This window comes from Girardinichthys multiradiatus, chromosome 19 (assembly GCF_021462225.1).
Source record: "Girardinichthys multiradiatus isolate DD_20200921_A chromosome 19, DD_fGirMul_XY1, whole genome shotgun sequence".
Lineage (NCBI taxonomy): Eukaryota > Metazoa > Chordata > Actinopteri > Cyprinodontiformes > Goodeidae > Girardinichthys > Girardinichthys multiradiatus.
The window spans coordinates 15,467,373-15,483,936 of record NC_061811.1 but is presented as its reverse complement, the minus strand read 5'-3'; the positions used below and the strand labels follow the sequence as shown (position 1 = coordinate 15,483,936).

At 39.0% G+C, this 16,564-nt stretch overlaps 1 protein-coding gene across 1 annotated transcript; it reads right to left on the bottom strand.

The window, feature by feature from the left end:
* Positions 1 to 13: 13 nt before the first annotated feature.
* Positions 14 to 10,881, bottom strand: ppp1r14d (protein phosphatase 1 regulatory inhibitor subunit 14D). Its single transcript, XM_047345249.1, has 4 exons — positions 10,446 to 10,881; positions 1,727 to 1,807; positions 572 to 604; positions 14 to 425 (listed from the first exon to the last, which is right to left on the bottom strand). Exons 1-4 carry the CDS (start codon positions 10,623 to 10,625, stop codon positions 357 to 359), a joined length of 363 nt encoding a protein of 120 aa, XP_047201205.1. The 5' UTR covers positions 10,626 to 10,881; the 3' UTR covers positions 14 to 356.
* Between the last annotated feature and the right edge of the window lie 5,683 nt (positions 10,882 to 16,564).

Sequence of the window (16,564 nt, the reverse complement as noted above, 5' to 3'; positions counted from 1 at the left end):
TGCGCAAAAAACCTTGTTTTGAAAAGTTCCCATTTTATTCCAACAACACTGTTACCTGAACAAAATGCTTATGTACATAAAAAAAAACTGAAAATGTACACTCTTAACTCCTACACAAAAAAGAGTCCATCTGGGTAATAGTTGTGTCATGTTTATCTGTTTTACATTATTGATATATTTTAAAGGAGTTTGCAAGAGTCCATAAATTGGGAATAAAATCCATTCTGCCTCAGGAAGGGGGGAAGAAATCAGGAAAAGTCCCCCTGATGTGTCATTTACGCTTACAGGCATTCAGACGGTTAACCTGTGGGGAAGAAGAGGCTCCACGCTGTCTTGATTCTTAATTTGACCTAGAATTATTTCTTCAAGGGGCCTGACATTTTACGTAGACCTTTTATCCTGTAGAGCAGCCCGTTGATAAATTCCTGTGGGGAAGATGGAGAGAGGAGATTTTTATTCTATATGTCAATTTTTAGACAGTATGAATGTCCTAATAAATTAATTGCAATTCCTTAATGTTTTAAAATTTCCTGCCTTCTGATGTGGAACTGGAGCTTTTTTGTCTCCTTACCTCCTTTGGCTTTCCGCATTCCTGCAGTAACTCCTGGCAAAGAAAAAAAAAAAAAAAGAAATTAGCTAGTTAGTTCAGGATAAAGTTACCTTTTGTGTTTTTCAAGCAGGGGCGCCACCAAAGGTGGGGGTAGGAGGGCAATGGACACCCATGTAAACATGATGAGCCAATCAGGCCCAGCCTAGGACAGACAGTCTTATAAACAGAATATTTTATATAGACACGGATTTAAGATTGGAGAAGGTGATTTTCAATATTTATGTATTTATTTTCAGCAGATTTTTGTAGATTCATTGATTTTGTCTGTCATAGAACAGCAATTTTCTGTGTAAGAGTTCATATGGGGCTACCTTTTGTAGTCCCATATTGTGCTACCTCCCCCCGCCTTTGAAAAGCCTCTGGAGGTGCCTCTGCTTTCATGTCATTTTTTAAATATAGTGTAACAAAATTAAGGTTTCATAAAAACTAAATAATTGTAAAACACTGAACAATACCAAGGAAAAAACTTTCAGCAAACACTGTTTGATATAAAAATTATCTTTATTGCTGTTTTACTGCAGATGTTGCAACACTGGTTCCCAGTATGCATCTAATACTTAGAATTGACCTGGTGTCAGAAAAACTGTTGTTAAGTAAGGCCATAAAGAGGTAGTGTGACTTTAGCTAGAGTTAAGCAATCAACAATGGTTAGGCCAAACAAAAAATTTGCAAATTTGCTGAATTTATTTTTAATTCTATGTTATTTAAATTGTATAAACACAAATAGTTTAACAAATCTGCTCTTAGAACGAATACCTCCAAATTCATTCCTGCTTTTGGGCTGCATTTTATTCAACAAGCTATATTTTGCAACAAGGGAAATGTTGCCTTCTCCTGTTTTAGCTGCTTCTATTTGATATTAGGACCCTACAAAACACTTATTTGTATAATGCAGACCTCGTACGCCCCTGGAGAGCCGGTTAAAATTAACCAGACAATTAGTTTTTGCAGGCCTAACATTACTGGGAAGCAAGGAATGAAGAAACAGGAGACTTGAAGTGTTTCCTTAGTGAATAATTGAAGGAAAACAAGTCCAATACTTTACAACCAGATTAAACATTGCTTTACACTTTTAATACCCGGACATAGAAATATTTAAACATTTATAATGCGTACCTCGAGTCGAGTTCTTTGTCCTTCATCAGGCAGTTCAAGGAGTTCGTCTATGTCTATTTCTAACTCTGGAATTTCTTCCTCCTGTGAGAGAAATAAAAGTTCATGAAAGTTCATGTTCTGCTAATGCAGTCCAGAATGATCTCAGCTTGGCTACTTGATTAGTCTAATTTGAACCAGTGCATTGTTGTCTTGCTTATAGGTCCATGATGGACCTGTTAAAATAAACTGGTGACCTAACATGACAGGCAGCACAGCTCTGGCCTCTACAATAACCTTCAACTGGACAAGGAATGGAAAAATCTATAAAAGTCATGTGCCGTCATTTTACAGGCAGTGGTTAAGATATCTACACCACAGAGTTAAATCATTCATAACTCCATGGCATAAGCCCATTTAAATTTTATTTTCCATTTCAAAATGATGATTAATGAGCAGTGAATGGGAGCACTGAGGCAGAAGGGCTCTAGTAGGCCATTGTTTACACAAGTCAGCAGCAGTTTTCATGGAAGGGTGACCGTTTACTATGTAGTTCAACCATTACTGAGAGATTATACCAGCAGAGGTATATTATACCTGACAGAAGTGTTCCTGCCCTCTCAAGCTTTTTCAAATTTTCACATTACAAACCAAAAACTTTAATAAATTTTACCTGGATTTTATGTGACGGACCAACACTACGGAGCGCATAATTGTGAAGTTGAAGAAAAATGACACATGGTTTTACGTTTTTTTACAAATACAAATCTGAAAAGAGTGGTGTGCATTAGTATTCTGATACCACTGAATTAAATCCAGTATCAAGCACGATATATTTTTTTTATTTTTTTTTATTAAATCCAGCAAAATTGTTTGTCAAATAACTAACCAAGAATGGGGGTTTTAAGGTAAGGTTTAATGCCAACTTAATGTTCTTGGCAAATTCTTTTCTCATCTAAAGCAAATACACCTTGTAATATGTCCCCGCTCCACCGGAGAATGAGGAGTGCAATCAGCAGAGTTCATAGAGCTATGATATCTGAAGTCAGCAGGAGCACAATCACAAGTGTGGCCTCGTTTTAGAGGGAACATTTTCCGGATGGGGGATTTTCTTGGCTGAGAACGATTAGGTTTGCACAGCTCTCTCTCTACACAAGGAAGGAAGGTAATCAATGTGGAAGTGCTGAGTGGTGAAAAGATTGGCCCTCTTCAGTGTCCCCCGTGGCCCCTCTAATTGATACGTGCTGCAAGTTTGGACCCTCTGTGATTCTGCTGAACTCTGCAGGATAAATCTAAGGGTGAACTTTTGGTCCATGCTTCATGTTGCTCTGCAACAAAGGCCACAAGCTGCGCTTAATTACATTCTCATGTACTTAAATTATTTTTTTATGCACAAAATAAAACATAATTCAATTCAATTCAAAAATACTTTATTAATATAAATTTAAGGACAAATCTGAAAGCTAGTTGTAATACTTTGAAAAGCAATGTTAAATAACTTTGATACTTCATTTCACCATTTTGACCCTGATGTCTCTCTGCGTCAGAAAGCCAGTCTATGCAGCACATCACTAAATGTTAAAGAATGATGCTTTTCACAAATTTTCACAAACCTTCCTCTAACTTAAAAGATTTATGTCATATGCAGACAGAGTTTTCAGTTGTCAAGAGTTACTGTGATAGTCAGGGAAATGTTGCATATTAATGAGGCCTCCAGGCACAAACGACTCTGCAGAATATTTTTGAAGTTAAAACATTGAACTTAAAATGAACACTGGCACCAATGCCCAAATTCATGAATATTAAAGCAGGTCCTGGAGGACTGCAGTTTCAGAAATTAGCAGTTACAAATTGGTCAACTTGCCAATCTTTACTGTGTGGGTGAAAAATCACAATTAGCAGATCATTCATACATATTTTAGAGTTTTGTTGCTTTTTAATTAACGTTTGGCAATATTGTCTAAAGAAAATGGGTCCAAAGTGTCTTTGTCCATACAATTTCTCTGAGAAAGTGAGATTCTTGTAAAACAAACAGTATTTATCACTGAGGCCGAATTAATCCCACAAATTTTGTTAAAAGGATTGAAACAGATGGCTGATATTTATCAGAGTAAATTATATGGGGTAAGAACGCTGGCAAAAACAGTGTGTATGTTAAGATGGAAATGTGTGCATATTAGTCAATGGTTGTGCATAAGCAAAATCAAATTTAAGTGAAATAATCCAATAAAACCACAATAAGTCCAGTAAATAAACAATTAGGTAATAAATATTTATATCTGTGATCATTTAAATAAAACTGTTGAATATTTTAATGTACAAATAATTTATGTAATTATTTAATAATGTATATTAACTTAATTAATAAAATAATCAAATGTCTAAATCATTACTTAAAATTATTTATATTTTAAATAAATATAATATAATAAAAGTTGTAATAAATTGATGAAAAACATGCAATTATTTTAATGTGTCAATTTATATTGAAATAAAAAATGTGCAGGAGTAAATAAGTTGAATAAATAATGCTGTAATAATTATGTAAAACTTAATAATAAAAATAATTAAGAAAATAATTTAACATTTATAATAACTATTATTGATAATTATAATTCATAATTAAGTATTCAAATACACTTGCAATACATATATTAAATACATTGAAGTATATGAATCTTGATTATGTGATAAATACTTTTATTCAATATTAAATCACTTAATTTAATTTTAAAAAAAAGATTTATAATTATGATTTAAAACTTGAATTAATTGAATTTACTGAATTGCTTTATATTTCCTGTGCTATAATCCATTATAAAATAATTTAAACTTTAACTTGCCTTGTCAAATAGATCCTAATATCAGATTGGTTATCATTCATGGCAACTCAATAACACATGCATTTAACATGTAATGAATACTAATTTTAATGGATTATTGACAATAGTTGGCATTGAACTGTGGAACCTTTGGTCCTTAGTAGAAGATTAGATAAATTTGGTTATTTTATCACCTCATGTCAAATCTGCCGCTATACTGAAACAGAAACAATCTGCTGCTCTGACTGTGTTTGATTTTTGGGTGGAAGCTCTGTTATTGTTTAAAATGGCTTGAGTTAAGCTCCCTGAAGTTACCTAACATGTTAGGTAACAAAATATTTTGGACCATCCTTCTAGAAAAGCATCCCAACAAAATATTTATGTGAAACACTCAGTGCATCCGTACTTACACATTTCTCTGTTTTTATGCTTTTGTAAAGGAAATCGTGACCTGGAAAATCTGTTTGTCATGAGACAATGCTGGTGTGTGTTTAACTTATCAGATATTTCCCTTTTCCTGTAAGCAGGACCAGCTGTCAATATGTCTAAACATTCATTAATTACCCTGAGAGAAAGAGAGATTAGTTAAAAGAGCAATTATACAATGTCTGGAAACAAAAAAACAGTCCAAAGTTCTGGTGGGAATTTGACTTAATTGGCTTTCTTTTGATTGCCACATATCAGTACATTACAACCACACACCTCAGTGTATTTTATCAGGATTTTGTCAATGAACGAAAGGAAAATGCTACAAGGTTTTCAACAGTTCTTGCAAATAAGAATCTAAAAGGTGTGTTGTAAATCTGAATCAGTAAAACAAACGACGTCACTTAAAGTCACTTAAAAAGTAAATAGGGTCCACTTAAGCTTTGAACATTTGAGCAGTGTTCAAAACATTATCCAAAAATATGTCAACAATTTTAACACAACTACAAACCTACCAAGAGATGGCCATCCACCTAGACAGGCTGGGCAAGAAGAGCATTTATTAGAGAAACAGTTAGGAGTCACATTGTAACTCAGGAGGAGCAGGAGAGACTAACAGCTCAGGTAGGATAATCTATTCATAAGACAACTAATTTGTTGTGTACTTCACAAATCTGCCCTCTATGAAAAAAAAAGCCAAGTATGGAAAAGAAAGTCAAGTCAAGTCAAGTCAAGTTTATTTATATAGCGCTTTTCAGCAACAAGGCACTCAAAGCGCTGTACAGGAGGAAAAACATTACAATGATATAGAAAAACAAATCAAATGACATTAATAATCCTTGGGAGTTTAATTGTAAGAGCTGGTTCTAATCCAATCTTTTTAATAGAGGTAATTAGCTCATTAAGTCCTCTGTGGTAAGGAATTCATCCTGTGCTAGAAGAAAAATGATAATAATAAGCCTTGAGGTCGCTGGTATGAGGCAGTTGTGGTCCCATCATTCAAATAAGCTGGGTCACTGGTATAAAACATTTTTAGACCAAACTTTTTAAATACTAATAATGTTTTGCTTTCACTGGTATGAAATAGTTGTAATACAATCCTTCTAAGAAATCTAAAAATCTCTGGTTACTGGTGTAAAAACAGCTTTAGTCAAATGTTCATATACTAATAATATTTGGCTTTTGCTGGTAATCCTTCTGAGAAATCTGAAAATCTATGAAAAGTAATGAAATCACATATTTAGGTAAAGTAAGATAGAAAACCTCAGCAGGGGTAAGCAACACACACATAAGTAAAGATTTAAAGCAACACATATACAAAACAACATCATGCAGGGGATCCGGTGAAGGTGGTGTGAAGGGGTGCATATGTTTATCTTGAGCATGTGTGAGCGTGCATGTGATTGTGTGCAAAGTAAGTCCGTGAAGCACTGTCACAGAGGCCATTGTCCTTGATGATACGATGGAAAGTTCATCAACCGGCAACACGGTTCTGAGCAGGTCCACAGATGTCCTCAGGGAAGGGAGTGGGCAGAGGGAGCAGAGTGTCATGTTTACATAACTTCCAGGAGAAGTTGAAGATAGCCAGCCATCAAGGCCGTGCAGGGGAGCCAGATTCAGAAAACTAACTATTGTTTTGAGTCAGGCTGACTCTTTAGTTTTCCGTCTTCCTTGAGAGTCACGCTGGTGCTTCTCAATTGTGAATCCAAACAGCCGAATTCCAGGTCCTTTCCGCCAGATCTGAGCGAACAACTTTCTCCAAGATTTATCCCATTTCACCCCTGAGTCCAGGAACCGCAACCTGCCTGCAATCCTGTAAGGATCACATCCAGTCTGCGATTCAGCTCACGTAACATCTCAGTCTGAGTGTTGATCGCTCTGCAGATCCCATCATATATGCCAGGCAGCCTTACAATGGCCAGAACAGCTGCTGACGTTTTCTGAATTTCTCGATATGCCAGGTCACCGCTGACTCCAAAAAGCAGAAATCCTGATATCAGACATCCAATTGTGTACACATCTTTGACATCCTCGACTGATATTATCGACAAACACACAATCCTCCACTTCTGCCAGGTGTCCATTGTGTATCCGGAGAAAAATGTCCCGTCTGGACAAGAGAGTTCCCCTTCACCCTGTCTTCTCGTCGAGAAAATTTGATCAGTTGCATTGAGAGACCAGCTGACCAAATCCATAACACAGAATGTGGAAGATATCCAAAGAGAGGCTCCAAAAAAGAAAGACAAGACACAGAGCTAAAGCTGGGCAGATATGGCAGGGTGCGGGAGACAGAGAAAAAGAGTCCTCTTCCACCGAGAGCAGAAAGAAAAAGCCGTAAGCTTTGAGAGGTTTTGCAGTTTTCCACAAGACAAAGCAAACAAGTGAAAATAAAATGGAACTTTTTGGCCAAATGAAACTAACAAATGAACTAACAGTGAATATCAACCTGAAAACATTACTATTATGTTGACTAATGGTGGTGGCAGCATCATGGTGTGGGGATGTGTTTCTTTTGCAGAGTCAGGAAAGATGAACAGAGTAGATGGCAAAATGGATACAGCTAAAAACAGGGAAATCCTGGGAAAAAAACAGTTAGAGCTTTAAAAGACTTTAAACTAGGGCTGAAGTTCGGCTTCTAGAAGGACAACTTCTCTAAACATACATCCAGCTACAATGGAATGGTTTACATTAAAGCATATTTATGTTTAAGAAGCTTACTCAAAGTATAGAGTTAAATCCTTTTGAGAATCTGTGACTAGACTTGAAAAGTGATCTTCACATGTGGTGAATGAAAATGGAAATCACAGATTCATATGTTGGTAAAATGAAAATCATGTATCATTTTCTTTCTATTTAAGAATTTTCTACTACTTTGGGTTCTTTCATCAAATAAAATCTGAACAAAATACAGAGAATATTGTGGTTGTAATGTGATTAAATGTGTTCCTTGTGTATGATTACTTCCTTATATCACTCCATTACCTTACAGTACATTTTTTTCCCAAAAAATACAGATCTGAGTCCTAAGGTTGATTGAGTATAAAACTACCGTTCACATTTTTTTTAAATGTAGTTTACAACTTTTTAGCAGGTGTGAAGTGTGCAACGAAGGGGTCTACTCCAGACTCAGGCTGCAGTTGTATGAATTAGAAATGCAAATAAATAATTTAGGCTGTGACACAGGGGACTGATGGTAAATGCTTCCATGCGGAAGACTCCGACAACCAACAGCAACCTTCCCCTGAGTCCCATGCAAAATTCATTACGCCACACAATGCACATGGACAAGCCACAACCAGTTTTGCACATGTTGCACATGCGAAATGTTGGAAAGTCAAGAGCTAATTTGTCATTGAGCAAATATTGTTTATTACTATTAGGAAAAATATACCAAAGGCGAGCATTTTCCAGATGCAGGGGTTGACATTTATATTGTTGTTGCCCCATCTTATTACCTTATCACTATTTATACTTTACATTGCTGATATAAAACATAAATCTTCTCCATCTAAGTTTATGTGCTGCTTCTTATGTTTGATAATGTTGCAACCGGAGTATGAAAGACACCAGTATAGATAACAGCAAGTTTCTGACATGATCAAAACAGTAAACAGAATTTAGATCTTGTTTTCGTCTGGTGCATGTCATTTTTATTCCCCAGCAAAAATATATTTATAAGGTTTTATATACAAAGATTTACAAAGATACCTTTGTTGTTAACCAGCGACTCAGTATGATTTTATCTCCCTCTGCAGCAATAGTAGAGAGCTCCCTGGCCAGTGCCTGGACGATGCCAGGCAGGGAGGTTGCTGCATGCCATCTACAACCAACTATCTGCTGACAAAGTTTGAAAATAAAATGAGAAACAATTTGTTTTCACCATCTCTGAGTTGAAAGGGAGGAGATCTTGTCATCCGATAGCCTCCGTCATCAGGAAGCTCAACCTCCTTAACGGGCAACCCTAATTCTACTGTGCCAAGCAGCCTCATGTGGGAGAGGATACATCTGTTGCCATGGTTTCCCCTTACAGAATGCCAAGCAAGTCAATTTGGAGCCTCTGACATAATTGGATTGTATCCCACAGCACAGGATTTGCGTTATAAAGCCTGTATTCCTGCGCCTACAAGTTTGTTGATAGTTTTTCTTAATCCCCAGTACATTAGACCAATAAAAGAATGATTTTTAACACAGAACTGTCTGCCTACTCAAATTCTATGTCCATGTACTTTGCAATGTATGCACTCAATACTTGATCAGGGCTTCTTTGGGATGAAATCAATCATCCTGTGGCACTGCTGATGTGTTGGGTTGCTTTATTAGCAGCCTTCATGTCATCTGCGTTGTTACTGATGTCTCTCATCTTCCTCCTGACAAAACCTCATAGATTCTCTAGATGTGGTGAATTTGTTGGTCAGTTAAGCAGATGGCTCGAACTTGAGAAAACATAATAGGCCAACGGCAGCAGATGACATGGCTTCTCTAATTGTTACCGGATGTGGAAGCTTCAAACTGGACCTCAAGTAGTTTGGATTCTGTGCCTCTCTACGTTTTCCTCCAAACTCTGGGACTTTGACTTCCAAATGAAATGCATGAGCTAAGGACTAGCTTATAGGAAAAGAATGCAACAGTTGTAGCCCATGTCCTGGATACTTCTGTATGGTGACTCTTCAAGCACTGACTCCAGCTGCAGTCCACACCTTGTAAGTCTTCCCCAAACAGGCTTTACTCGACAATTCTCTAAAGGTGCTCTTGGTGATCCCTGTTGCTTGTGCACCACTTCACCACAGTTTTCCTGCCACTAAACTTTCCATTTTATCACTTGTATACAGAATTCTGTAAACAGACAGCTTCTTTACCAATGGCCTTTTGTGCATTACCCGAAATACCATCTGCTGGACAACTATCAGGATAGCAGTCTTCCCCATGATTGTGTAGGGCATAACATAACGTTTCTGTATTTTTTTCATTGGTCAAGTTTCAGTTTTCATTAGCTGTAAAAAATAATCCAAAATAATGTTCTAATATGCTTTTATTTATTCAAATGCACCTGTACCTATAATTTATCACAGATGAAATTAAAATGTTTGCCTCAGAAATCTAAAGTTCACAATTTGCATCAAAATTCAATGCCTGCGTTTATCCATTTAGTGTCCAAATGAATAATGTCATTTAAGTGTTTTATGAAGATTGCAACATGTTTGTAAATATTTATGAATTACTTCTCTCAGGCCTCTTCTCACCATATTAAAGGAGCACCTGAGTGCATGGTTCCAGCTGAAACCTGCAGTCAGGCTGATGACATGTGAGTGCTGCTGAACTAGAAACTGCAGTCAGGGAGTAGAGCCTCTTGCCTCCCACCCACTTCACAATCCACACATGATGGATAACCCACAGCAGGAACCTATACGCAGTTTTGTGCCTCCCTTCCCCTCACTTCCTTTTCATACATCCAGAATAGTGAACAGCTTCAGAATGAGACAGCCTTGTCCTCCTACCTCACAGTCAAACAGCAGGTGCAGCTGCCCGTCGATCCACTCCTCAATGTCTAGCCTCCTCTGCAGGTCCTTGCGGTTGTATTTCACTGTCAGCTTCCCCAGCTTGCGGTGCGCCGGCTCCTCTGTTTTGTCCGACGCCTGGAACATCACCCTGGACTGGGTGCTGGGCTCTGACGCCATGGCTGCCACGGCCTCAGGAGAACCGTGGAGGCGTATCACACAGAGAGACCCACAGGCTATGACGCACTCCAGACACACTGACCCCTCTTCCCTATATGTTTAAAGCTCCTATTCTGATGGGCTGCTGTTCCCACACGCTGCTCCTCTTTTCTTCTACCTCTTTAATGCCTGTTCTGGTTCCCTGCCTGTCCTTGTCCTCCCTCTCGCTCATTCTCTCTGAAGCTCGCTCTCTTGCTCTCTTTCCCTCTTTCCCTCCACCTCCTCCTATTGCAACACCCACTAGATGCACTATCAGGATGATGGTAATGAGATATGACTCTAAATGTGTGTTTGTGTGTGTGTGTGTGTGTGTGTGTGTGTGTGTGTGTGTGTGTGTGTATGCATGCACACTTTGTAATGTGTGTAATTGCTTTTTGTCCTCTTCGTTCCTGGCAGGTGGAAGAACAAAGGTCAATTGCAGCAATAAAAAAAAAGAGGGATTAAAAGTTGAAAGGGCAATCATCTAGAGATGATCACTTTGGCTGAATATATGTGCACCCACGTACAAACATAATAATCTACTAACACTCTGCAGTTTCATTCCAGCACATCCATTGTTATTGTATCTAAAGTATTTATTGCCTTGAAAGTGAAAGGGCTTGTCAGTCCTCCTAAAGTGCTGTGAAAAAGTATTTTCCATCTTACATATTTCTTCTGTTTTTTTTCTTTTTTGTAACACTTAAATGTTTTAGATATCAGTTGGATTCAAGTCCGTACTTTGACACGGCCAGTCCAAACCCTCATTTTGTTTCATTGGCCTTTTTTTTTTTAGCAATTCATTGTCCTGTTGCCTTAGCTAAGGCATTAAGGTCATTAAGCTAAGGCATGTGTCCTTCATGGTCAGCAGTGGTTTTTGCCTGGGAACTTTACCATGGATGTCATTTGTTGCCCAGTCACTTTATCTGAAGCAAATAAGAGCTGCAGTGCTTTAGCTGTTGTTCTGGGTTCTTTTGTGACCTCTTGGATGAGTTGGTGGTAGGCTTTTGGAGTAGATTTGGTCGCCCGGCCGCTCCTAGCAAGGTTTGCTGGAGTCCCAAAGTGTCATGCCCAGCCAGTGTCTGATCCTGTGTTTGTGTTTTGCTCTGTCTCCCTACAGTCTGTGTCCCACCTGTTCCTTGTTCTCCCTGATAGTCTGGTCTCGTCGTTCATTGGTTCCCCCTGCTGTTCTGCCCATAAGTTCCTTAGTTGCCTTTGTTCCCTGCTGGTTCCCTGATGTGTCTTCCATGTCTTGCTGTCATGCTGGTCAGGTCTTCTGGTCATGTAACCCTGCTGTCTGGACTCCGTATGGGCTAGAATTAAAACTTGCTTACCTTCCTGGAGTACGTCTTTGCATTTTGGTGCTACCACAACCCGCGTTATGACACAAACCCTTAGGAATGGCTTCATATCCCTTTCTAGACAGACGGATGCCAATGACTCCTTTATTAATTTTTTTTTAGATCAGGGCATGATCTGTTTCCTTTTGAGATCTTTTAGCCTACTTTATGTTGTCAGGCAGGTTCTACTTAAGTTAGTTCTTGATTCTGCGAGTCAAGGCTGGGTGTGTCTAGTGAAATTTAAATAATGCTTTACTAAAGAAGACAAATGTTTTTTTTACCCAGAGTCGGGTTGGTTAACTTTTTTCCCTTAATAAATGAACACTTTTTCACAACACTATATTTCTAACAATAGTCAGGTCCCTCCCTGACAGGTGATCCAGGGTTCCTCTACTGTGGTAATTTCTTTGTCCTTTATATGACAGCCATTATCAGGTGTACGTTTAATAAGGCAAGTCAAATTGACATCCTCAGTTACACACTCTTACATAATGCATGGGGAAGAGTTCGGCACTCATGGGTGCCAAATTAGAGCCAAATGTCAAACCCAATTCCTGAAATCAGCATTGTTTGTAAAGTCAAAGGAGTTAAAGTTAATGCACATGAGATAAGGCAGATAACAGACTCCAGAGTTTCCACAGATCACATAGCAATATGAATAATGGGTATTTGGTTTATTGAGTATCTATCTTTCATAGCTGCCAGTGTTCACCCTCTGATGCACCGTCTGTTACAAACACTGAATTATTAAGTGCTTCTAGCTACTCACCTTTCCAAGTAAACACACTCATTCATCACATGCTGTGCTGTGTGGTTCTGCATGGTGAACCTGCTTAAAATAAAACACAATTGAAGGCCCCTGTTAGGTATTCTCACCATCAACCTGGCTTTGTGGCTCAACACAGTGAGAAAAAATAAACAATAGCAGTTAAAGTCAACAAGCCGCTCCACTGTGGGGTTACAATAGGTTAACTTTTGCTGTGAGAAGCTGATTACCACATTTGGGTTTGCTCTGACTTAGATTGCAATAACGAGGAATTACAGTCAATCTCTTTAACAGGAAACCTACATTTCATCATTCAGAAAGCCACTTCCTGCTTCTCTGCAGCGGTTCACCTGTGGCTATATGACTCATTTCATGCTGAAACATGGTGACCAATTGCATAGACAAGTTCTGTATCTCCACACCATCAAAACGGGATTATATGTTCTGCCAGAATAACCTATAATTTAATGACTGAACTGCATTTTAGAGAGAATGAGCCAAAATAAATGAGTTGTACACCCTTAAAATGTCTTTAGCTGCTGATGGGATAACACTGCCACCTGCTGGATCAACGATACACAGCCTGAAAGGTCCACGCAGAGAAAGAGAGTTGTACATACAGGTCCTTCTCAAAATATTAGCATATTGTGATAAAGTTTATTATTTTCCATAATGTCATGATGAAAATTTAACATTCATATATTTTAGATTCATTGCACACTAACTGAAATATTTCAGGTCTTTTATTGTCTTAATATGGATGATTGTGGCATACAGCTCATGAAAACCCAAAATTCCTATCTCACAAAATTAGCATATTTCATCCGACCAAAAAAAGAAAAGTGTTTTTAATACAAAAAACGTCAACCTTCAAATAATCATGTACAGTTATGCACTCAATACTTGGTCGGGAATCCTTTGGCAGAAATGACTGCTTCAATGCGGCGTGGCATGGAGGCAATCAGCCTGTGGCACTGCTGAGGTCTTATGGAGGCCCAGGATGCTTCGATAGCGGCCTTTAGCTCATCCAGAGTGTTGGGTCTTGAGTCTCTCAACGTTCTCTTCACAATATCCCACAGATTCTGTATGGGGTTCAGGTCAGGAGAGTTGGCAGGCCAATTGAGCACAGTGATACCATGGTCAGTAAACCATTTACCAGTGGTTTTGGCACTGTGAGCAGGTGCCAGGTCGTGCTGAAAAATGAAATCTTCATCTCCATAAAGCTTTTCAGCAGATGGAAGCATGAAGTGCTCCAAAATCTCCTGATATCTAGCTGCATTGACCCTGCCCTTGATAAAACACAGTGGACCAACACCAGCAGCTGACACGGCAACCCAGATCATCACTGACTGTGGGTACTTGACACTGGACTTCTGGCATTTTGGCATTTCCTTCTCCCCAGTCTTCCTCCAGACTCTGGCACCTTGATTTCCGAATGACATGCAGAATTTGCTTTCATCTGAAAAAAGTACTTTGGACCACTGAGCAACAGTCCAGTGCTGCTTCTCTGTAGCCCAGGTCTGGGGAATGCGGCACCTGTAGCCCATTTCCTGCACACGCCTGTGCACGGTGGCTCTGGATGTTTCTACTCCAGACTCAGTCCACTGCTTCCACAGGTCCCCAAGGTCTGGAATCGGCCCTTCTCCACAATCTTCCTCAGGGTCCGGTCACCTCTTCTCGTTGTGCAGCATTTTCTGCCACACTTTTTCCTTCCCACAGACTTCCCACTGAGGTACCTTGATACAACACTCTGGGAACAGCCTATTCGTTCAGAAATTTCTTTCTGTGTCTTACCCTCTTGCTTGAGGGTGTCAATAGTGGCCTTCTGGACAGCAGTCAGGTCGGCAGTCTTACCCATGATTGGGGTTTTGAGTGATGAACCAGGCTGGGAGTTTTAAAGGCCTCAGGAATCTTTTGCAGGTGTTTAGAGTTAACTCGTTGATTCAGATGATTAGGTTCATAGCTCGTTTAGAGACCCTTTTAATGATATGCTAATTTTGTGAGATAAGAATTTTGGGTTTTCATGAGCTGTATGCCAAAATCATCCGTATTAAGACAATAAAAGACCTGAAATATTTCCGTTAGTGTGCAATGAATCTAAAATATATGAATGTTAAATTTTCATCATGACATTATGGAAAATAATGAACTTTATCACAATATGCTAATATTTTGAGAAGGACCTGTATTATGTATAGTTTGTGACATGGCAAATAATCATATCATCATCAGAAGATGGGCACACTTTGGTTGTAAACGGATGAACACGGTCCACAACAATACTCAAGTAGGTCGTTCAAAATTACTTAAATACTCTTTCCATAACATTCTGTTGCTCAGTTTGAACTTCAGGAAATTGTCAGAATAAGAATCAGAATCAGCTTTATTGCCAAGTTCGTACATACAAACAAGGAACAAGGTACACTTTGCTCTCTGGTTTTTGTTTTTTGCGTTAAAAAATATACATATTTACAATGTACAATATACACACATATAAATAAAAAGGTGCATTTGCAATATCTGTATGCTGTTGTTTGGTACCCTATTGAATGTTCAACAGAAACAGCCTGGGGGAAGAAACTGTCTCTGTGGTGGCTGGCCACCACAGAGACATTAGCAGCTCTTTTCTTGACCCTAGACCTGTATAAGTTCTGGATGGAGGGAAGGTCAGCTCTGATTATTCTCTCTGCAGTCCTGATTATTCGTTGCAGTCTGGACCTGTCCTGTTTTGTGGATGAGCCAGACCACACTGAGATGGATGAAGACAGGACAGACTGAATGATGGCAGTGTAGAAGATAACCAGCAGCTCCTGTGGAAGGTTGAACTTTTTGAGTTGCCTCAGGAAGTACAGTCTCTGCTGGGCCTTCTTTCGAACAGTGTCTGTGTGTGAAGACCATCTCAGGTCCTCCGTGATGGTGGTTCCTAAGAACCTGAAGTGGTCCACAGCCAACACGGTGTTGTTGAGGATGGTGAGGGGGGTGTATGGGGGTGGTGTTCTCGGAAAGTCCACCACCATTTCCACAGTCTTGAGTGGGTTTAGTTCAAGATAGTTCTGACTACACCAGTGTATCAGCCGATCCACCTCCTGTCTGTATGCAGACTCATCACCGTCCTGGATCAGTCCAATGACAGTGGTGTCATCTGCAAACTTCAGGAGTTTCACAGACGAGTCCGATGAGGTGCAGTCATTTGTGTACAGAGAGAAGAGGAGTGTCTTTAGCACTTCTACATGCATTGCTTTGCTGCCTTTGGTTGGTTGATTTGATATCTGTGTTCACAAGCAACTGAACAGGTGTTTCTAATAAAATTGCCAAGGAGTTCATGATGAGATTATAAAGTTTAAAACAAATACACAAAATCTGAGTTTCTGTTTCTCTGTGGTACAAATATGATTAGACATGTGGAGACCAGTTAAGTCACTCTTTAAGATGGAAAAGACAAGAGAACATGCCATTCAACAATACTAACCTGAACTTTTCCAAAGCTATAGTCAGAGAAATAATAAGGTTAAAACAACTGCAACTGTGACAAACAAGGCAGAAAGAGGACCCGGGTTTATTTCGCCACCAAACAGGATGATAAGGGAGGTAATGAAAATACTCAAGACCTCACTTTTACAGAACTGCAACAAACAGTCACATGCTGGTATTATCAAGTCTCCACAGCAATCGTTAGTCATGCCAGTTTTCTCTCTAAGCAAACATAGGCATGTGGTGTTTGCTAAACTCTACTGAGGCTTTAACTAGAGCCTGGTGTTTTGGTGAGATAAGACACAAGGATCTGACAGATTGAGCTGAAACAACGATGACCATGTGGG

What these genes read in the sequence shown, in the direction of transcription:
- ppp1r14d (XM_047345249.1), bottom strand. Translation starts at nt 10,625, where the DNA reads ATGGCGTCAGAGCCCAGCACCCAGTCCAGGGTGATGTTCCAGGCGTCG. An exon ending in ACCTGCTGTTTGACTGTGAG is followed by an intron (nt 1,808 to 10,445) that starts GTAGGAGGACAA and finishes TTTCTCTCACAG; the next exon opens with GAGGAAGAAATTCCAGAGTT. An exon ending in GACAAAGAACTCGACTCGAG is followed by an intron (nt 605 to 1,726) that starts GTACGCATTATA and finishes TTTCTTTGCCAG; the next exon opens with GAGTTACTGCAGGAATGCGG.